Source organism: Budorcas taxicolor, chromosome 5 (assembly GCF_023091745.1).
Source record: "Budorcas taxicolor isolate Tak-1 chromosome 5, Takin1.1, whole genome shotgun sequence".
Taxonomy (NCBI): domain Eukaryota; kingdom Metazoa; phylum Chordata; class Mammalia; order Artiodactyla; family Bovidae; genus Budorcas; species Budorcas taxicolor.
The window spans coordinates 143368222-143390805 of NC_068914.1; the positions used below are offsets into that span (position 1 = coordinate 143368222).

At 39.3% G+C, this 22584-nt stretch overlaps 1 protein-coding gene across 1 annotated transcript; it reads left to right on the forward strand.

Moving 5' to 3' along the window:
* The first annotated feature begins 4708 nt into the window (after positions 1-4708).
* On the forward strand, positions 4709-17015 carry CLEC12A (C-type lectin domain family 12 member A). Its single transcript, XM_052641182.1, has 6 exons — positions 4709-4799; positions 9199-9297; positions 9971-10138; positions 11547-11707; positions 13711-13814; positions 16841-17015. The coding sequence occupies exons 1-6, from the start codon at positions 4709-4711 to the stop codon at positions 17013-17015; spliced, it is 798 nt and encodes a 265-aa protein (XP_052497142.1).
* Positions 17016-22584: the final 5569 nt, after the last annotated feature.

Consider the following 22584-nt stretch of genomic DNA (forward strand, 5'->3'; position numbering starts at 1 on the left):
ACCTTGTCCACTCATTTGATGTAGGCTGTCCCTGAGAAGGGTGACTCACTTTAGCAGACAGCAATTCCAAGAAAAAGACTCAGTAGAGAATTCAGTTGCCAACATTCTCAGTAGCTTGGGAAATACATCAGTCTTGATGGGAGAATCTTGGTAGCAAACTAGAGTACTTGCTATACGCTGTACAAAGTACTTGCTATACTCACTGCTTGATTTGCTTGATTAGTATGTGACTTTCCTTTACCAGCCCCTCCAGCGTTCTTTTCAGTCTCTTTTCTTGGTGAAACTCACAAAAATGTTAGTGGGACTAACTACACTTCCAATCGTTGCAATCTGTCCTGAAACTGCAACTAATATTCATCATCTTCCTATCCCACTACAATTCTAGTTCCATGACCATTGACAACACCTTGAACTAGACTAGACGTTTCACCTGATAAGGTGACCAAGGTACTCATCACTAAGGGGTCTAAGCCCCTGGATATAATGCCCCATTTCTACTGAACTTACCTATTTGCTGTCAAAACTTAATAGGGGACTATCAAGAGATATCTAGTGGATCAGCTTGGGGTCAAATATATGCTTCACTTCCTGTCTTAGACAACAGCCCTACATTCTCCTGATAAACAGGTTTAATGAGCCCTGTTACGACTGTGACTCATTTTCTTTCCTGCTGGGCTCCTGGCATAAGAAGTCCAGAGGAGCAGACATAGCTTAAAATTTAATGAGATTCTCACCATGTTGCCTGAGAAAAGAATTTGCACTCAGGAAACCAGAGCTTCTGACAAATCCTAAAATGGTGAGGACATAAGCACAAATTCCCCTTTTACTAACATAATCATGCATTTCAGAAAAGGAAATAATCAGACCTTTCAGAAAATACTAGTCTCTGGCTCTGAACCTATACTAATGCCAGGAGACCCATAACATCATTGTGACCCACCAGGCAGAGTAAGAGCTTAGGGAGGTCAGGTGATCAGTGGAGTTTTAGTTTAGTTTAGTTTAGTTTTAGTTTAGGTCCATCTCATTGTGGGCCCAGTGTTTCCCCAAACACTGGTTTGTGGTTATTTTCCATTTCCAGATTGTACAATTGGAATAGATTAGCTGGCAGAATTCCCCCTTACCAGGCATTTGGTCCTGTCCAAAACATCCATAAGACCCATACTGAAAGGTCTTTGATACTTGGTCATATTTGGTCTTGTCTAAAACCATTTGGCATGAACCAAATATGTTCATGGGCTTTTTGGATAGATCATCTGGTAAAGAATCCATTTGCGATGCAAGAGACCTCAGTTCCATTCCTGGATCCAGAAGTTCCTCTGGAGAAGGGATAGTTTACCCACTCCAGTATTCATGGGCTTTCCTAGTAAAGGATCCACCCACAATATGGGAGACCTGGGTTTGATCCCTGGGTTAGGAAGATCCCCTGGAGGAGTGCATGGAAACCCACTCCAGTGTTCTTGTCTGGAGACTCCCCAAGGACAGAGGAGCCTGGTGGGCTACACATGGGGTCACAAAGAGTTGGACATTACTAAGCACATGAAAAACAAAGGAGAAAAGGAAAGATATAAACATCTGAATGCAGAGTTCCAAAGAATAGCAAGAAGAGATAAGAAAGCCTTCTTCAGCGATCAATGCAAAGAAAGAGAGGGAAAGAACAGAATGGGAAAGACTAGAGATCTCTTCAAGAAAATTAGAGATACCAAGGGAACACTTCATGCAAAGATGGGCTTGATAAAGGACAGAAATGGTATGGACCTAACAGAAGCAGAAGATATTAAGAAGAGGTGGCAAGAATACATAGAAGAACTGTACAAAAAAGAGCTTCACGACCCGGATAATCACAATGGTGTGATCACTCATCTAGAGCCAGACATTCTGGAATGTGAAGTCAAGTGGGCCTTAGAAAGCATCACTACGAACAAAGCTAGTGGAGGTGATGGAATTCCAGTTCAAATCCTGAAAGATGATGCTGTGAAACTGCTGCACTCAATATGCCAGCAAATTTGGAAAACTCAGCAGTGGCCACAGGACTGGAAAAGGTTAGTTTTCATTCCAATTCCAAAGAAAGACAATGCCAAAGAATGCTAAAACTACCGCACAATTGCACTCATCTCACATGCTAGTAAAGTAATGCTCAAAATTCTCCAAGCCAGGCTTCAGGAATACATGAACTGTGAACTTCCTGATGTTCAAGACGGTTTTAGAAAAGGCAGAGGAACCAGAGATCAAATTGCCAACATCTGCTGGATTATGGAAAAAGCAAGAGAGTTCCAGAAAAACATCGATTTCTGCTTTATTGACTATGCCAAAGCCTTTGACTGTGTGGATCACAATAAACTGTGGAAAATTCTGAGATAGATGGGAATACCAGACCACCTGACCTGCCTCTTGAGAAATCTGTATGCAGGTCAGGAAGCAACAGTCAGAACTGGACATGGAACAACAGACTGGTTCCAAATAGGAAAAGGAGTACATCAAAGCTGTATATTGTCACCCTGCTCATTTAACTTATATGCAGAGTACATCATGAGAAACGCTGGACTGGAAGAAACACAAGCTGGAATCAAGATTGCCGGGAGAAATATCAATAACCTCAGATATGCAGATGACATCACCCGTATGGCAGAAAGTGAAGAGGAACTCAAAAGGCTCTTGATGAAAGTGAAAGAGGAGACTGAAAAAGTTGGCTTAAACTCAACATTCAGAAAACGAAGATCATGGCATCTGGTCCCATCACTTCATGGGAAATAGATGGGGAAACAGTGGAAACAGTGTCAGACTTTATTTTTCTGGGCTCCAAAATCACTGCAGATGATGAGTGCAGCCATGAAATTAAAAGACACTTACTCCTTGGAAGGAAAGTTATGACCAACCTAGATAGCATATTCAAAAGCAGAGATATTACTTTGCCAACTAAGGTCTGTCTAGTCAATGGTATGGTTTTTCCAGTAGTCATGTATGGATTTGAGAGTTGGACTGTGAAGAAGGTTGAGCACCGAAGAATTGATGCTTTTGAACTGTGGTGTTGGAGAAGGCTCTTGAGAGTCCCTTGGACTGCAAGGAGATCCAACCAGTCCATTCTGAAGGAGATCAGCCCTGGGTATTCTTTGGAAGGAATGATGCTAAAGCTGAAACTCCAGTACTTTGGCCACCTCATGTGAAGAGTTGGCTCATTGGAAAAGACTTTGATGCTGGGAGGGATTGAGGGTAGGAGGAGAAGGGGACGACTGAGGATGAGATGTCTGGATGGCATCACTGACTCGATGGACATGAGTCTGAGTGAACTGCGGGAGTTGGTGATGGACAGGGAGGCCTGGCGTGCTGTGATTCATGGGGTCGCAAAAAGTCGGACATGACTGAGCAACTGAACTGAACTGAAGCACAGCACAGCGCAAATATAGTCATGGACAGTTTGGATAGAAGGAAAATGTCAAGAATCTTTTGGCATGGACCAAATGTCTCATGGACCTTTTGTCAAGGATCCAAAGTCTGCTAATCTCCTAACCTGCAAAGCTATTTCTGGGACTTTTGGTATACTGACCGTAGCCATCAATATGCATACTCCCTGGTATGGTTTTATTTTAGATCCCTTAGTATATTTTTTGTTATTAGGGAAACTAGGCACTCCTTGGCCCTTTTAGGCTATTCTGTACCTGGGTATCAGGGTGTAGAGGTGAGGCTTTCCTTTTTTTTTTTTTTTTTTAAATTATTCATCTATTTGTATGGGCTCTCAGTCACCTCACATGGGATCCTCATTATATCATGCGGAGTCTTTCCTGGCAGTGCACGGACTATCTAGTTATGGCACATGGGCTTCTCTCTAGCTGTGGTGCATGGCTCCAGAGCATGCAGGTTCAGTAGCTGTGGTGCGTGGGCTTAATTTTTCTGCAGCATGTGGAATGGGTGGCTCAATGGTGAAGAATCCATCTGCCATACCAGAGACGCAGGTTAGAGCCCCTGGAGGAGGAAATGGCAATCCACTTCAACATTCTTGCCTGGGAAATTCCCATGGACAGAGGAGCCTGGCAGGCTACAGTTCGTGGGGTTGTAAAAGAGTCAGACATGACTTTGGCAACTAAACAAATGTGGGATTTTAGTTCTCTGACCAGGTATTGAACCCATGTCGCCTGTGTTGGAAGGTGGATTCTTAACCACTGGACTACCAGGGAAGTCCTGGGGTAGGGCTTTTGCTCTCCCTCTCTCTGCACATGTGTGATCTGCCAGCTAAGCAAATCTATTAAGACCCTTGCCAAGACACATATAGAATATCTATGCCAAGTCACTGCTGTACACTAGTGAGAGTTTGAGGGTCGTGTCCTTTCTGTTATTTTTTTCCTTGAGAGTTTTTCTCCAAGAAACTCCATGTTATATTTACACCATGCTGATCTGTGCCCCTTTGCACAATGCTAGTAATACCCAAACACAATTTTAAAAACCACTTTCTGTGGTCCGTAGATTCAGAGAAATGAGAAAGGGAAGAGATAAGAGGAAGAAAGATGCTCTCTGTTCTTCTCTGAGGTCATGTATAGCAGCTCATTTCCGGAGCTGTGAGTGACTGGTACTGTGGATTTAAAAAACAGAAGTTTAAAGATATGTTTAAACTTTGGCTTATGAACAGACATTGAAATTACAGCTGTTTATCAGCCAACTCTATTACCTTGTCCTCTCCTTTTTTTCCAGTTTATTGGGCTTTCTTTGCATAACATCAATGTCTGAAGAAGTTACTTATGCAGATATAAAATTCCAGGACTCCAGTCAGACAGAAAATATCCAGAAGTTTGACAAATTTGAGAAAGAAGGTAAGATTTTGAGCTATAGATGTGTTGTAGTGTGGTCAGGGTGTACAAAGTGGCAGAAGTGTTGAGTAGATTCCCCTTGGATGTTAGTGAATTGGCAATGATCTATTTGAATTTTTAATTGTGCATCTTAATTTTACCCAAAATACCAAAAATGTCCATACAAAATGACTGTAAAGTTTTTTTTAAGACAATGATCAATGTACTGGACACTTAATCTTTTACAAATTTTGTTTTTTTTTATATCACAATCAACATAATTATGATAGGATAATATTTTCATATGACTAGATTGTGAAACATTTTTCCCCCATGAAAGGAAGCCATGGAAAAATGAACATGCGCTGTCCAAGAAAGTCAAGGCTTTGTACCTTCTTTTTTCTAAATAAATGCTAGTGTGTATGTGTGTGCGTCTGGTGCACAAGATATCAGAGACAAAGAGAGAGAGAGAGAGGAACTTTAGAGGATTTCATCTGAATTTTTTTTTTTTACCAAACTGAGTCTAAACTCTAAAAATTTTCTACTTTTTTTGGAGATCTTTTCCCAATTTACTAAAATATAGAAGAGGTTAAATTAAATGAAAGGATACATCAAGTATTAAAGGAAGAAAAGATAAAGAAACATTAGAAGAGACATTCAAATTCATCCTGTGCCAGGAAATTTGATATTTTTTAAATCTTAATTTATTTCTGAGATAAATGGACTGTTGTGTTTACTTTCTATACTGTAATTTCCATCTTATTCACAATCCTGTATTTCTCCAGTTGTACGTAGCTTCTACTTCCTGGCTTTTAATCTTTTGGATGAAATCTGTCCCAGAATATGCAAACTTAAAATCAGTGTGCATAAATTAAACAGTTCAGTTCAGTTCAGTCGGATATGGATAGCACGAAAAGTTGGTAGAAGCAGTGAAATTAGGAGAGGGAACTAATAGAAAAATTCTCATGTAGTCTTTAAGTGTTCTCCCCCTCCCCAAAATGTAGCATTCTTTGAAGTTCTAACTTTATTGTGAACAGCATCTTCATTGTTGAATCTTGGGTCTATTTATCATCAGCGTTGTAAATCCTGAGAAGGGATAACAGCTTAATTCTGTGGCCTTTTCCTCTAATACAAACTTTTTTTTAAGGTCTGGAAGTTAAGGATTTACAATACTTTCTGTCAACTTCCTTGTTGGTATTTCTCCTTTTATATGGTTTGAGAGGAACAGAACATATCATGAACTTAATATACCATAATTGCTCTTAACATATCTCATCACATTCTGTCTCATTTTCTGTCCTACTAATTGTCCTTATTCTAAATTTCCACTTCAGAAATTGACTCGAAAAAAATCTTGAATCCATGTCTTGTTGTCTTTCTCAATTTTGTCTAATTTTCTTATTATTCAGCTTAAAATTTATATAGTATTATATAAACTTTGTATTATTTAACATCTACCCCTTAGTCTCATATGCTCTCTCCCTGTGCTTTTTCCTTGAAAAATTCCAATTCTTAAATATCTACCCACTTTGTGCCCCATCTGAGCAGCTGAACATTGCCACATAAAAAATGCACAAACTCTCAAACCCAGTTTACTCTCATTTGCCAATATATGTATATGTGTGTTCAGTAGTGTCCAACTCTGTAGCCTCTGTGCAACTCTATGGGCTGTAACCCACCAGGCTCCTCTGTCCATGGAATTGTCCAGACAAGAATCCTGGAGTATTCCTACTCCTATTTAAAAAAAAATAATCCTCACTTGACCACTTAAGTCTCTCCATTTTCCCTCCATTTCTTCATCTCCTTCCACAGCTCAACTCGTTGAACCCATTGTCTTTGGTCACAGACTCCTAGTTATCCCTCTCTCTCTTCTCATCTAACTCTACCAGGTTTCTACCAGTGTTCCATGGGGATTATCCTTGTTTCAGTCATGGATGACCTCCTCCCTGACCCACTGTGACAGTCACATCTCTGCTCTAATCTGTCTCCTGACTTCTCCTTTGACCACTTCTAACATCATTTTTCATGGAAATAGTATCAGGCTTTATTTTGGGGGGGCTCCAAAATCACTGCAGGTGGTGATTACAGCCATGAAATTAAAAGATGCTTACTGCTTGGAAGGAAAGTTATGATCAACCTACACAGCATATTCAAAAGTAGAGACATTACTTTGCCAACAAAGGTCCATCTAGTCAAGGCTATGGTTTTTCCAGTAGTCATGTATGAATGTGAGAGTTGGACTGTGAAGAAGGCTGAGCGCCAAAGAATTGATGCTTTTGAACTGTGGTGTTGGAGAAGGCTCTTGAGAGTCCCTTGGACTGCAAGGAGATCCAACCAGTCCATTCTGAAGGAGATCAGCCCTGGGTATTCTTTGGAAGGAATGATGCTAATGCTGAAACTCCAGTACTTTGGCCACCTCATGTGAAGAGTTGACTCATTGGAAAAGACTCTGATGCTGGGAGGGATTGGGGGCAGGAGGAGAAGGGGACGACAGAGGATGAGATGGCTGGATGGCATCACTGACTTGATGGACGTGAGTTTGAGTGAACTCTGGGAGTTGGCGATGGACAGGGAGGCCTGGCGTGCTGCGATTCATGGGGTCACAAAGAGTCGGACACGACTGAGTGACTGAACTGAACTGAACATCATTTCTCACCTTGGCCACAATTCTTTAGTCACTCTGAATCTTTTCTGTTTTTTCCAACAGGTAAAACTTTTTTCCAAATTAGAGTTTTTGAATTAGGTGTTCTTGCTATCTGCAGTTTCTTTGCTCTGATTTCTCATTCCCAGTGGACATAAGTTCTGAACTAAATGCTCTTTATAATATAGCTCAGTTTCAAACCTGAGCATACCATTTAACAGAGATATCTCTCAGCTCACTCACAATTAAAATTTGTCTCCTATGAAAGCAGGGACTGGTATGTCTTGTTCACTTCTGTATTGTTAGTATCCAGACTAGTGTCCAGTGTACAGAGATATTCAATAACTTTTGATTAACTGAATATATAAATAAATTAGAAAAAGTCTGTAAAAATAATAGCACTTGAAATCATGCTTCTGACCTTAGAAATGATCTTGACTATGTAATTCTTTCACTGTTAACTATTGTCCAAGGTCTAAAAACATTGTTTCACATTTCATTTTCAATTCTCTCTATATTTCATAGTATCATGGTCTCACCAACTGTGATATGAAGGACACAGGTACAGTATAGTAATTATAGTAAGGTTATGTTATCTCTGAATTATATTTTCAAGAAATATCTAGTATCCATTTATACAAGTAATGATTATTTAAATCACATAGTAATTTAATAGCAATTAATTTATAATATAAAGTTTATAATTTCTTGAGTTTTTTTTTTTTTTTAGGTAGGGAAATGATCTTTTCAACAAATGTTCATAGTTCAACAAAAAAGAAACATTAATCAAAGTTTGCTGCTCAAAGCATGAAAAAATTCTGAGGAAACTATTTGGTCTAACCTAAGAACTGGCTGATGGGAGAACACCCAGAGACACTACAGGGACACTTTCTCATGTATGCTCCACAGCCAAACTGTCAGTATTTTCTGGGGAAAACATAGACAAGGAAATTTCTTTATCTGATACCCTACATTTGTCAACTCAAGGAAGGAGCACTTAAATTGACTTTGCTGTTAGCCGCTTGTTGCTCAGTTTCCCCAATTTTGTACAGACAAGATACATCTTTTTTCAGATTAATTGGTCTTCTCGCTTCTTTTTCTTTCTCTTTTTCATAGATTTATTATTTATTTTTATTGGAGTGAAATTGCTTCCACTGTGGTGTTAGCTTCAGGTGTTACAGCAAAGTGAATCAGGAATACATATACATATGGTCCTTTTTTTTTTGGATTTCCTTTCCCTTTGTTGTTGTTGTTTAGTCACTCAGTCATGTCTGACTCTTTTTTGACCCCATGGACTGTAGCCACCAGGCTTCTCTGTCCATGGTATTTCCCAGGCAAGTATACTGGAGTGGGTTGCCATTTCCTTCTCCAGGGGATCGTCTCAACCCAGGGACTGAATCCGTAACTCCTCACGCATCTCCTGCTTGACAGGCAGAGTTTTACCATCGAGCCACCTGGGAAGCCCTTTCTTGCCCCTTTGGGTCAGCACATTTTCACTTGTTTTGCAGCCCCATTTTTGCTTCTGTTTCTTGAATCAGCCTATCAATCCCAATCTTCTGCTTTGAAAACCAGTTTGCATGCAAAACAATTAACAAAACGTTTTTGACTTCTTGACTTACTTAGTCTTTAAAAAGTTACTTTTAAATGCCCTGAGTTTCTAGCAAAACACATTCCTTTACCACAGACCTATGAGGAAAGAAATAAAGACAACATAAATGAACACATGAATCAAATTAAAATGTACACCATTCTAAGTGTCTTTACTAATTTTGCTTCCCACAGAGCCACCTGTTCCTTCCCATGCATGGCGTCAAAGAGCCTTGGCTCTGACTCTCCTGTGCCTTCTGCTGCTGATTGGCCTGGGAGTCTTAGGAGGCATATGTATGTATTCCCTATGTTTTTACTGCCAGGGAAAACACTTAAAAGTGAGTTTTGCTCTTTGAATCGAAGTCTTGGAATAGGTGATATGTCCACAAAGGGACTTAAAACTAGGCAGTTAAAACATGGTACTTAGTCTATTTTAAAATTTTACAATTAAAATTTTTTAAGTGTAAAATTTTATTTCTAATTGGAGGATACTTGTTTTACAATGTTATGTTGGTTTCTGCTGTACAACAGGGTGAATCAGCTATACATATGCATATATCCCCTCCCTCTTGAACCTCCCTTCCAATGCCTCATCCCTCCCCTCTAGGTTAGCACACAGCATCGGCTGAGTTCCCCATGTTATATATAGCACTTATATGTAAATACCTGTTTATTTTACATATGGTAATGTATATGTTTCAATGCTACGCTCTCAATTCATCTCACCCTTTCCTTCCCCAGGTGTGCCCACAAGTCTGTTCTCTATGTCTGCGCCTTGATTCTTGTCCTCTAAATAGGGGCATATGTACTCAGTCTCTTTCCCTTAATTCTGTGAAATAACTGCTTCCCTAGACATTTAATACTCTTAATTCAGCAGAAAGGAGATGATGGTTGTACTGAGGGACTGCAATTTTTTTTATCATTTCTTTTTTTTTTTAATCTGACATTCACATAACTTTGAAGACAGGCATGGAAAAATTGAATAAGCTACAAAATTTCAAAGAAGAACTTCAAAGAAATATGTCTCTACAACTCATGCAAAACACAAATAGTTCCCAGAAAATCAGGAACCTTTCTATCAAACTTGAAGAAATAGCCACCAAATTATGTCGTGAGTTATATATAAAAAACAAAGGTAATCCTTATTTCTTTCTGAGTTATTTATTAGACAATGAACTAAACCTTGGAGTCACTTGATCACTTCATCAAAAGCTAGTAGCCTTTCCCAGGAAATTATTATTTGGAAAAAACAATTAAATGTGGTTGATTGAAGACCCATTGATGTTTCTGTGCAGTTAGAAGAAAAACAGAAAAATTACTATAATTCCCAGATTATCAGGATATACTTACTAAAATATAATATGGTCTGCAGTTTCTGTAATCTGACATTTACCACTACTATTTTGGGCACTGAAGTCAATAGAATCTAGGGAGAAAGGATAGATAACCTCTTTAATTTATTTTTCTGTGGGGTTCAGTGGCAAAGAATACACCTGCAATGCAGGAAGTGTGAATTTGATACCTGGGTAGAGAAGATCCCCTGAAGAGAAAATGGCAACCCACTCCAGCATTCTTGTGGGGAAAATCCCATGGACAGAAGAGCCTGGCAGGCTACAATCCATGGGGTTGCAAAAAGTCAGACACAGCTGAACACGCATAAGGCCCATCTGAGCACTGTATGATTTTTAGCTACACTGAGTCTTTGCTGCTGTGTGCTGTCTTTCTCTAGTTGTGACAAACAGGGGCTACACTCTAGTTGCGGTACATAGGCTTCTCATTGCAGTGGCTTCTCTTATTGTGGAGCCTGGGCTTCAGTAGTTGTGGTGCACAGGCTTAGCTGTTCCATGGCATATGGAATCTTCCAGGACCAGGAATTGAACCCATGTCTCCAGCATTTGAAGTTGGATTCTTAAACATTGGACCACCAGGGAAATTAGATCACCTCTTTATGTTTTTTAAAAAGAAGAGCGATAGAAGATATGTCGCCTTTTTACAGATGACCTTGTTCCCAAATGTCACTCAATGTTTGATAAGAGATAATAGAAAAAAAAAAATTCAAGTTTAGTCTTACTTTTGGAATTGGGAGGCACTAGTCTTTTAATATCTCTAACAGTTTCTATAGTTATTATAACTAAAACATATTGTCATCTTAAGAAGTCTCCCGAATGTTCAACAAGTCAAGAGCTGGAAATGCTGTAGTTGGAAAAGGCAGTATATCTTGTGATTGGCCTTTATTGCCATGTAGAAATACACAAAATGACAAAGGGAAAGAAGGAGATGAATTAATTGCTAATCAGGGCTCCTGAGACTGGAAAATAGACTGAAATCCAAGTGTTTAATTTCAAATGTGTTCAAGTTATGTTTTTGACACGTTGTGGTTGTACATGGGAGCCTGGAATACAAGATTTACTTTCTTCACTTTTGGTGTTAGAAGAAGAAAGACAAGTAAATATGCTTTATTTTTGTAAACTGAGAGAACAATGGGAATAGTAAGAATTATGAAGATATCAACACAACCAAACCAAAGTATGCTTTTCTTCCAGGGAACAAATGTAAACCTTGTCCAGAGGAGTGGATGTGGCATGATGACAACTGCTACCTTCTACTATCTGGCTACCAACGTCAGAAAACGTGGCAAAAGAGTGATGAGATTTGTTCTGACTACAATGCCAGCCTGTTGACGATTAAAAGCAAAAGTGTGTTGGTAAGATCGCATGGATCTCTGCCTGTAAGGGAAGAAGTCACTTTCCCCAACATAGAATAGAGGGGGGAGACATGCTGGGGATGATTTGTATTAGTCCAGACATGAATCTGGCTTATTTTAGTTGGGGTATGAGGTGAATGGAACTTAGTATACTCATATCGAGCCAAGACAGGCCATGTGAAACTCTAGCTTAGCACCTTAGCATCAGTGGATTCTCAGAGGCTGATGGGCAGATGGTAGACATGGAGCCCCCAGAATCTTTAGGTCTGTAAATATTTCAAACTAGAACTTTAGAACCAATTCTCAGGACATAGGTTTTAGCATTTATCTAAAAACAGAAGATTTGTAATTATTCCTGAGTCTTACTAATTCTGTAAAATTACACAGAAGTAGGTTCACTGTTTCCACCCTTTTGCATTTGCATTTTTTTAACTAAGAGGAAAAGGCTACATATACTAGAATAATGATGCCTTCAAATTGTGGTGTTGAAGACTCTTGAGAGTCGCTTGGACTGCAAGGTGATCCAACAAGTCAGTCCTCAAAGAAAGCAACCCTGAATATTCATTAGAAGGACTGATGCTGAGGTTGAATCTCCAGTACTTTGGCTACCTGATGCAAAGAGCTGACTCATTGGAAAAGACCCTGATCCTGGAAAAGATTGAAGGCAGGAGAAGGGAAAGACAGGATGAGTTGGTTGGATGGCATCACCGACTCGATAGACATGAGTTTGAGCAAACTGTGGGAGATAGCAAAGGACAGGAAAGCCTGGCATGCTGCAGTCCATGGGATCACAAAGAGTCGGACCTGACTGAACAACTGAACAAAAGAATTAAGATTAGGTGGCAAACAGGAATCCCCTGGAGGTCCAGTAGTTTAAAAAGACTTGGCTCTTTCACTGCTATTGGCCCAGGTTTGATCCTTGGTTGATCAGGGCCAAGTAAGTAAATAAAAGAGAGATGGCAAAGGCAAGTGCCAAGCAGATATATTGCACTGAGTTCCTGGGTCCTAGGAAAAGTGAATTCTCTGAAAGATTTAGTTATTTATTTATCTTATTTTTTCTAATATTTAAATTATATCTCTATATTTTGGAGAATATAAAGAATCCCATGGAAAGAGGAGCCTGGTGGGCTATAGTTCATGGGATCTCAAAGAGCTGGACACAACTGAGCGACTAACACACACACACACACACATATTTTGGGCTTTCCTGGTGGCTCAGCAGTAAGGACTCCACCTGCCAATGCAGATGTGGGTTTGACCCCTGGGTGGGAAAGATCCCCTAGAGTAGGAAATGACAATCCACTCCAGTATTCATTCTTGCCTGGAGAACTTCATGGACAGAGGAACCTGATGGGCTATAGTCCGTGGAGTCGCAAAAGTGTTGGGCGTGACTTAGCAACTAAACAATAACAATAACAACTCTCTAGAGTTTGCTTATTCATTGGCATTTGTGGTTTTTCGGATAGTAATCCCATATTTATTTTAAAACAAAAATATATTTTTTTCAAAAGTCTCAGCTTCCTTACTGTCAGAATTCTTTTTCTTCTTTATAAAAGGGGGGAAATCAATTTAGTTTCTGCCTAGTCTTATTATTCTCAAATGATCCATTCATAATTATTTGCTTAACAAATAACTGGCATATAAGAAAAGAAAAAAAAAACACTATTACTTTGGCTACAAATCTCTGAACTGGGTTTGAATTCTAGTCTATAACCAACCATTCTCCTCTGACCTTATTACATTTTTCTCATACTCATGTTTCTCTTAACTTGGGTTTTTGACGATGAACCATCTCTTTGTCCCAGATAGTAACTGAGGTATAAATGTTGAAAGACATCTTTCAGTAAGGGGCACTCTGTCTCAATTTATTTTAATAGCATAGAAAACAGTAGAAAAGTGTCAAAAATGTCACCTTGACATAGTAATTTAAAAAAATTACACTGTGAGGTAATTTACAGAAAAGGGAGACAATGGTTTTAATAAGTCACCTCTGTTTCCTATAGGAATTTATAAAATCTCTGAAGTTAGTTAACTATTGGTTGGGATTACCTCCCAGGAAAGATATCACAAAATACAAGAACTTGGATACAATTATCTCCTTCAACTGGTAAGTCTTTATTCTTGTTGAATTTTAATAGCTGGCTTCAGTAAAGGTGAATTTTCTCAGGAGCACTGTAGCTTCTACTGAAATTGGGTCCTCAAGGAACCCTTTTCCATCAGACTTCTATGATGTGTTTAATAATGAGAAAATTATTGCAAATGTCTTCCCATTATCTTGACAACTACAAGCCAAATAAGGGAGGATTTCTGTGAATAATGCTTTTATCTAAGAAAACTATAGAAGCCAACAAGTCACTGGGCTTGAATATGTACTTAAAATGGTGCAATGCTAGAATTCTAAAACAAGTGAAATATTGATTCTTCCTTTTGTTACTTAACCATTGATTGGATGCACAGACAAATTAATTCCACAGATGAAAATAATAAAATGTGTAAACACTTCAGCAAGAATACACAGAATAAAAAAAAAATAGATTTTATCTTTGAAATTTATGTTATAACTGAAATTTGAAATGGACATTTTTGAATAAAAACTTTAGAGATTGACTAGAAGAGCATTTCTGGTAAAGAGAATAAAATGAACATGGGCATGATATAAAAAATATTTTGTTGCACAACATAGTGAAAAAATTAGTTATAAATATGCCAGTATAAATGGACTCATATGTTGTATTTGTTCTGCTTATATTGGGTGGGGGCAAGGCATATATGAAAAGAATGCCAAAATTCATTTGTGTTTTATAATTCCTTAAATTTAGGAAGCAGGCAGGATTCAACTAAAGAAAGAAACAGCCTCAATCTGCTAGATGTTGTTTAGTCGCTAAGTTGTGTCTGATTCTTTGTGACCCCATGGACTGTAGCCTGCCAGGCTCCTCTGTCTGTGGGATTTCCCAGGCAAGGATACTGGAGTGGGTTGCCATGCACTACTCCAGGGGATTTTCCCGACTCAGGGATTGAACCCAGGTCACCTGCATTGTAGGTGGATTCTTTATCACTGAGCCCTCAGGGAAGCCCACTGGATGCCCTTACAATCTCACAAATTTGTACAGATTTGTTTGTTGAGGACACATGAAGCTGGAGTGAGCTCAATACATATGTGCTGAGGTGCTGCCACTGTGAATCTAACCCCGAGATTTCTCCATATACACAACGTTGGGCAAGGCAGCAAATAGAATCTTTGGTTGTGTTTTGATTATTGTTTTGTTGTGTCCTGCTTGTTTTTTTTTCCATCAGATAGAAATAGTATGTGTAGGAATATGGGTCATAAAGATACTGCAGCTCTATCTTTGTCAGTCTGCAGTGATAGCACAGAACAGGGGATGTGCTTAGTTGCTCAGTCCTGTCCAACTCTTCGTAATCCCATGGACTGTAGCCCGCCAGGCTTCTCCATCCATAGGATTTCTTCAGGCAAGAATACTGGAGGGGTTGCCATGCCCTACTCCGAACAGGGGATAGGATCTGTACAAAGAAGAGAAAGATGTATATTCTAAAGATCTCATTTGGAGTAAAATTCTAGAACTAAAGGTAGTGTGAACATAAAGGGACAGTATAGATGGAATCTTGTTTCAAAAAATAGAGTTTCCCTGTGCTTACTTGTAATTATTGCTAATGGGAAAGTAAACTATAATGGGATGGAAAATGCAGTAGCTATTTCAAATCACAAGAAATAATATAGAAATAGAAATATATCCTATTATATGTATATAATACACTTTTATATGTATCATTATATATAGTATATGTAATTCCTTTTTTAAAATCTTTGATGTTATTTTGGGATTTGTTCCTGGAAATGAGCTAGGATTAATAGAATCTGTGTTCAGTTCAGTTCAGTTCAGTCGCTCAGTTATGTCTGACTCTTTGTGACCCCATGAATTGCAGCATGCCAGGTCTCCTTGTCCATCACCAACTCCTGGAGTTCACCCAAACTCTTGTCCATTGAGTTGGTGATGCCATCCAGCCATCTCATTCTCTGTCGTCCCCTTTTCCTCCTGCCCCCAATCCCTCCCAGCATCAGTCTTTTCCAATGAGTCAACTCTTCGCATGAGGTGGCCAAAGGACTGGAGTTTCAGCTTTAGCATCAGTCCTTCCAAAGAACACCCAGAACTGATCTCCTTTAAAATGGACTGGTTGGATCTCCTTGCAGTCCAAGGGACTCTCAAGAGTCTTCTCCAACACCACAGTTCAAAAGCGTCAATTCTTTGGCACTCAGCTTTCTTCACAGTCTCACTTTCACATCCACACATGACCACTGGAAAAACCATAGCCTTGAATGGATGGACCTTTGTTGGCAAAGTAATGTCTCTGCTTTTGAATATGCTATGTAGGTTGGTCATAACTTTCTTTCCAAGGAATAAGCATCTTTTAATTTCATGGCTGCAATCACCATCTGCAGTAAATAATCTTTTTATGCTACTTCAAATAGAAAATTAAAGTTATTTGAAGAACTTATTTATTAATAATCATTAGTTACTGATCCAAGTGGTGATGCTACATTTTTTCCCCAAAGATAATATATTCAGTTTACAAGTTTGTCTTTAATCTATAGTCCCTCATCAGTCATCTTATGTTAGGAGCTGGCAATCATTCAGGGGTTCATCATAAAATTTCTGGAAAATGCCTGAGGGAAATGTTACTTGGAGATGATGCTGAGCTTAAGGTATCAAAGATGAGGTTAATTTCTGATTTTGGTGATTATGAAAAACATTTGAGGAGGACAGCCTCAAAATTTATTACTTGTCCAGTTTTCCCAGAGAATCGAATGGAATTGCATTACTTTACTCATACCAGGTACTGTGGAAGGGAGGTGCTAGGTCTGGAAGAAAAGGACAACAAATACTCCAGCTGTGAGAAACTAGAAAAGCCTGAGATAAATCAGGCAGTGTGCGACACTGCACATTTGTCCATAAAAACAAGTAACTTGGACACTTGCCATTCTAAATAATGATTAAAATTTATTTTAGACAACACAGACCATAGGAGCAGTGATCTGTTGGAAAAGTGATTTTTTTTCCTGGGACTGTGTTTCAAATGTTTGACCTGCCAACTGTAATTCTTTATTTTCTCTTTCAGGTTCACAAGAAATACAAGTGTCATAAGTGATGAGATGTATTGTGGATACATATATTATGCATCCTTTTCTTATACTGAGTGCACTGATACTAAAAATATTATATGTGAGAAGCTTGCTCAAACAGTGAAATTTGAAAGTATACTAATGAGTGAAGTCTTGGATAGAAGAAAGTAGTTAGTGCAATTATTTTGTCCCAAGTATTATCCTGCACTTAAAGGACACTTTGGGGACCATACATCTTGTTGACCACCCCAATAGAATAAAGATACAGTAAGACTACATTTCTGCCTCCCTCCTAACAATTTACATTTTCAAACTTTCTTCTTTTTCTTCATTTGCTGAGTGAATGGAGCCTAACGTCAGAGTTATAATTTATGTTTCATTCACTCAATCCAGATACTGCTGAACATAAATACAGTATTTTGGGTGAGAATAGAGAAAACTGATGGAGGAAATGGCAACCCACTCCAATATTCTTGCCTGGATAATTCCAGTGGACAGAGGAACCTGGTGGGCTGCAGTCCATGGGGTCACAACAAGTCAGATACGACTGAGCATACACAGAATACAGAAGCTAATCAAATAAAATGAAATCTTGGAATATACAAAGAAGATAATACCATCATGACCAATTAGGACAATACAGGTTGATTTACTTACTTTTGGGGGGAAAAAATTAAAAAGAGAATACAGTGCCATTTCAATAGATATAGAAAAAATGTTGGATAAAGTTCAACACCAAATCTCTTAGAAAACTAGAAGCAGAAGATATCTCTAATCTGATAAAGAATGTTAACATTAAAAAGAGAAAAGAAAAGAAAAAAAAAAAAAACACTAACAAAAGAAGCAACAGAAACCCCTAAGTGTAACATTTTTCCAGTAAAACAGTGGAAGCTTTCTTTGAAACCTGGAAGAATATAGAAATAATCAGTTATTCTATTCAACAACCTCAACTGTCTATTGGAGGTCCTGAAAGTGAAATAAAGTAAGAAAGAGATTAAAAATATTTAAAAAACATACAGAAATAAGATTTTATTTGTAGATAATTTAATTATTTACATAAAACCAATATAATTTCTCAGTTCAGTTCAGTTCCGTTTTCCAATGAGTCAACTCTTCACATGAGGTGGCCAAAGTACTGGAGTTTCAGCTTCAGCATCATTCCTTCCAAAGAAATCCCAGGGCTGATCTCCTTCAGAATGGACTGGTTGGATCTCCTTGCAGTCCAAGGGACTCTCAAGAGTCTTCTCCAACACCACAGTTCAAAAGCATCAATTCTTTGGCACTCAGCTTTCTTCACAGTCTCACTTTCACATCCACACATGACCACAGGAAAAACCATAGCCTTGACTAGACAGACCTTTGTTGGCAAAGTAATGTCTCTGCTTTTGAATATGCTATCTAAGTTGGTCATGACATTTCTTTCAAGGAGCAAGCGTCTTTTAATATCATGGCTGCAGTCACCATCTGCAGTGATTTTGGAGCCCCCCAAAATAAAGTCTGACACTGTTTTCACTGCTTCCCCAATCTATTTCCCATGAAGAGATGGGACCAGATGCCATGATCTTCGTTTTCTGAAAGTTGAGCTTTAAGCCAACTTTTTCACTCTCCTCTTTCATTTTCATCAAGAGGTTTTTTAGTTTCTCTTCACTTTCTGCCATAAGGGTGATGTCATCTGCATATCTGAGGTTATTGGTATTTCTCCTGGCAATCTTGATTCTAGCTTGTGCTTCTTCCAGCCCAGCGTTTCTCATGATGTACTCTTCATAGAAGTTAAATAAGCAGGGTGACAATATACAGCCTTGATGTACTCTTTTTCCTATTTGGAACCAGGCTGTTGTTCCATATCCAGTTTTAACTATTGCTTCCTGACCTGCATATAGGTTTCTCAAGAGGCAGGTCAGGTGGTCTGGTACTCCCATCCCTTGAAAAATTTTCCACAGTGTATTGTGATCCACACAGTCAAAGGCTTTGACATAGTCAATAAAGCAGAAATAGATGTATTTTTCTGGAACTCTCTTGCTTTTTGGATGATCCAGCGGATGTTGGCAATTTGATCTCTGGTTCCTCTGCCTTTTCTAAAACCAGGTTGAACATCTGGAAGTTCACAGTTCACATATTGCTGAAGCCTGGCTTAAAGAATTTTGAGCATTACTTTACTAGCGTGTGAGATGAGTGCAATTGTGCGGTAGTTTGAGCATTCTTTGGCATTGCCTTTCTTTGGGATTGGAATGAAAACTGACCTTTTCCAGTCCTGTGGCCATTGCTGAGTTTTCCAAATTTGCTGGCATAGTGAATGCAGCACTTTGATAGCATCATCTTTCAGGATTTGAAATAGCTCAACTAGAATTCCACCACCTCCACTAGCTTTGTTCATAGTGATGCTTCCTAAGGCCACTTGACTTCACATTCCAGGATGTCTGGCACTCGGTGAGTGATCACACCATCGTGATTATCTGGGTCGTGACGATCTTTTTTGTACAATTCTTCCACATATTCCCACCACCTCTTTTTAATATCTTCTGCTTTTGTTAGGTCCATACCATGTCTGTCCTTTATTGAGTCCATCTTTGCATGACATGTTCCCTTGGTATCTCTAATTTTCTTGAAGAGATCTCTAGTCTTATCCATTCTGTTGTTTTCCTCTATTTCTTTGCATTGATTGCTGAGGAAGGCTTTCTTATCTCTTCTTGCTATTCTTTGGAATTCTGCATTCAGATGCTTATATCTTTCCTTTTCTCCTTTACTTTTCACTTCTCTTTTTTTCACAGCTATTTGTAAGGCCTGCCCAGACAGCCATTTTGCTTTTTTGCATTTCTTTTCCATGGGGATGGTCTTGATCCCTGTCTCCTGTACAATGTCATGAACTGCAGCCCATAGTTTCTCAGTCTATCTATCAGATCTAGTCCCTTAAATCTATTTCTCACTTCCACTGTATAATCATAAGGGATTTGATTTAGGTCATACCTGAATGCTCTAGTGGTTGTCCCTACTTTCTTCAATTTAAGTCTAAATTTCATAATAAGAAGTTCATGATCTGAGCCACAGTCAGTTCCCGGTCTTGTTTTTGCTGACTGTATAGAGCTTCTCCATCTTTGGCTGCAAAGAATATAATCAATCTGATTTCGATTTTGACCATCTGGTGATGCCCATGTGTAGGGTCTTCTCCTGTGTTGTTGGAAGAGGGTGTTTGCTGTGACCAGTGCATTTTCTTGGCAAAACTCTATTAGTCTTTGCCCTGCTTCATTCCCCATTCCAAGGCCAAATTTGCCTGTTACTCCAGGTGTTTCTTGACTTCCTACTTTTGCATTCCAGTCCCCTATAATGAAAAGGACATCTTTTTTTTGGGTGTTAGTTCTAAAAGGTCTTGTAGGTCTTCATAGAACCGTTCAACTTCAGCTTCTTCAGCACTACTGGTTGGGGCATAGACTTCGATTACCGTGGTATTGAATGGTTTGCCTTGGAAATGAACAGAGATCATTCTGTCGTTTTTGAGATTGCATCCCAGTACTGCATTTCGGACTCTTTTGTTGACCATGATGGCTACTCCATTTCTTCTAAAGGATTCCTGCCCGCAGTAGTAGATATAATGGTCATCTGAGTTAAATTCACCCATTCCAGTCCATTTTAGTTGCCTGATTCCTAGAATGTCGACGTTCACTCTTGCCATCTCCTGTTTGACCACTTTCGTTCCTATGCAATATTGCTCTTTACAGCATCGGACCTTGCTTCTATCACCAGTCCTATCCATAACTGGGTATTGTTTTTGCTTTGGCTCCATCCCTTCATTCTTTCTGGAGTTATTTTTCACTGATCTCCAGTAGTATATTGGGCACCTACTGACATGGGGAGTTCCTCTTTCAGTATCCTACCATTTTGCCTTTTCATACTGTTCGTGGGGTTCTCAACAAAGAATACTGAAGTGGTTTGCCATTCCCTTCTCCAGTGGACCACATTCTGTCAGACCTTTCCATCATGACCCACCCGTCCTGGGTTGCCCTGCAGGCATGGCTTAGTTTCATTGAGTAAGACAAGGCCATGGTCCTAGTGTGACCAGAATGACTAGATTTCTGTGATTATGGTTTCAGTGTGTCTGTCCTCTGATGCCCTCTTGCAACACCTACCTTCTTACTTGGGTTTCTCTTACTTTAGACATGGGGTATCTCTTCACAGCTGCTCCAGCGAAGAGCAGCCACTGCTCCTTACCTTGGATGAGGGGTATCTCCTCACTGCCGCCCCTCCTGACCTTGGAACGTGGAATAGCTCCTCTAGGTCCTCCTGCACCCGCGCAGCCACCACTCCTTAGACTTGGGGTTGCTCCTTCTGGCCGCCATCCCTGGCCTCAGGCATGGGCTTACTCCTCCCCACCGCTGCCACTGACCTCAGACGTGGGGTAGCTCCTCTCAGCTATTCCTGTGCCATCACAGCCTGGCACTCTCGGCTGCCACCCCTGATCTTGGACGTAGGGTAACTCCTCTTGGCCACCACCCCTCGGGCATGGGGTCCTCCTGGCTTTAAACTCAGTGATAAATTATATATAGTGTATTCTCAATGTATGCACATCAATCATATTTCTATATATTGGCAATAAGTAGTGCAAAATAAAATTTACAAAAGCAATGCCATTAATAATAGCATCCCAAAACATAGTAATAATAAATATAAAGATTAAAATGTGGAAAATCTCTACATGTAAATATTATATGCAGTGTGATCCTAATACCTCACCTAAAGTTACATCTTCTAACGATCTGTAAATCCAGCAACTGGTAATAACAGCATAGCAAGGGCCAGGACTCCACTGTCATGCCTCAAAGAAAACTATAAGCTGTTTGCTGCCAAATTAGCTAATATATACCCATTCCACAATGGAAAGAGCATTGACAGGAATAAATGCATATTTGGGTATGGAATTCTTGTCCTGTCCATAAGGTTCATCCAGAACCAATATCCACAAACTGGAATAGGACCTTATATAACATCATGTCTGATGCTGTCTAGCATTTAGATAAGGGAGTGGAGCATTGACCATGGGATCCACTAGTTACATAAAAACAGAATCAACACACAGCTTCAAGTCAGACAGAGCAATGGAAGGCTAAAGGTCCATTGAAAGCACAGTTGGAGATCCATCTCAAGAGTTAATACTACAACATGATGCCATCTTCCAAGTTATAGTGTATCCTTTAAACCAATAACCTTTATATGGTTCTGTGTCTTCAACAGATAGAATACATGGGTCTGGAAACCAAAGGGAGAGGCAGGAGTGACCGTTCTTACCATCATTGCCAGTAACCAACTTGGGAGATGCATGCCTTCTGTCAGAGTAACTCTGGGTTTAAGAAAATCTTGTCTGTAAAGAAAAAAAGCTTCCACCAAGGGACACAACATCTCTTTAGATGAATCGGGATGAGGTATTTACTCTGTCCAACAGAACAGGGGGTTGTTTTCACACCATAGGGGGACAGGAAGAAAGATATTTGGCATCCAGTTATGCCACTTGAGGACATCTTTATAATCCACCCTCTATTTTGATGGTATAAAGGCAAATTCTGAAGTCTCAGCTTGAGAGTGGTATGATGGGCTCAAACCCCTGGTAGGTGAAGGTGACTAAGATCAGCAGACATGTGGAGAGTGAGAAGAGTAGCCAAGTCCCTTTGTTGTTCACCTGAAACTATCATAACATTGTTAATCAGCTATACTCCAATATAAAATAAAAAGTTGAAGAAAACTTTTTTTTAAA

Excerpts from the sequence above, each read along its gene's own strand:
- CLEC12A (XM_052641182.1), top strand. The coding sequence starts at position 4,709 with ATGTCTGAAGAAGTTACTTATGCAGATATAAAATTCCAGGACTCCAGT. Across the intron at positions 4,800-9,198 it reads TGACAAATTTGAGAAAGAAG|AGCCACCTGTTCCTTCCCAT; the intron begins GTAAGATTTTGA and ends TGCTTCCCACAG. Across the intron at positions 11,708-13,710 it reads TTAAAAGCAAAAGTGTGTTG|GAATTTATAAAATCTCTGAA; the intron begins GTAAGATCGCAT and ends TGTTTCCTATAG.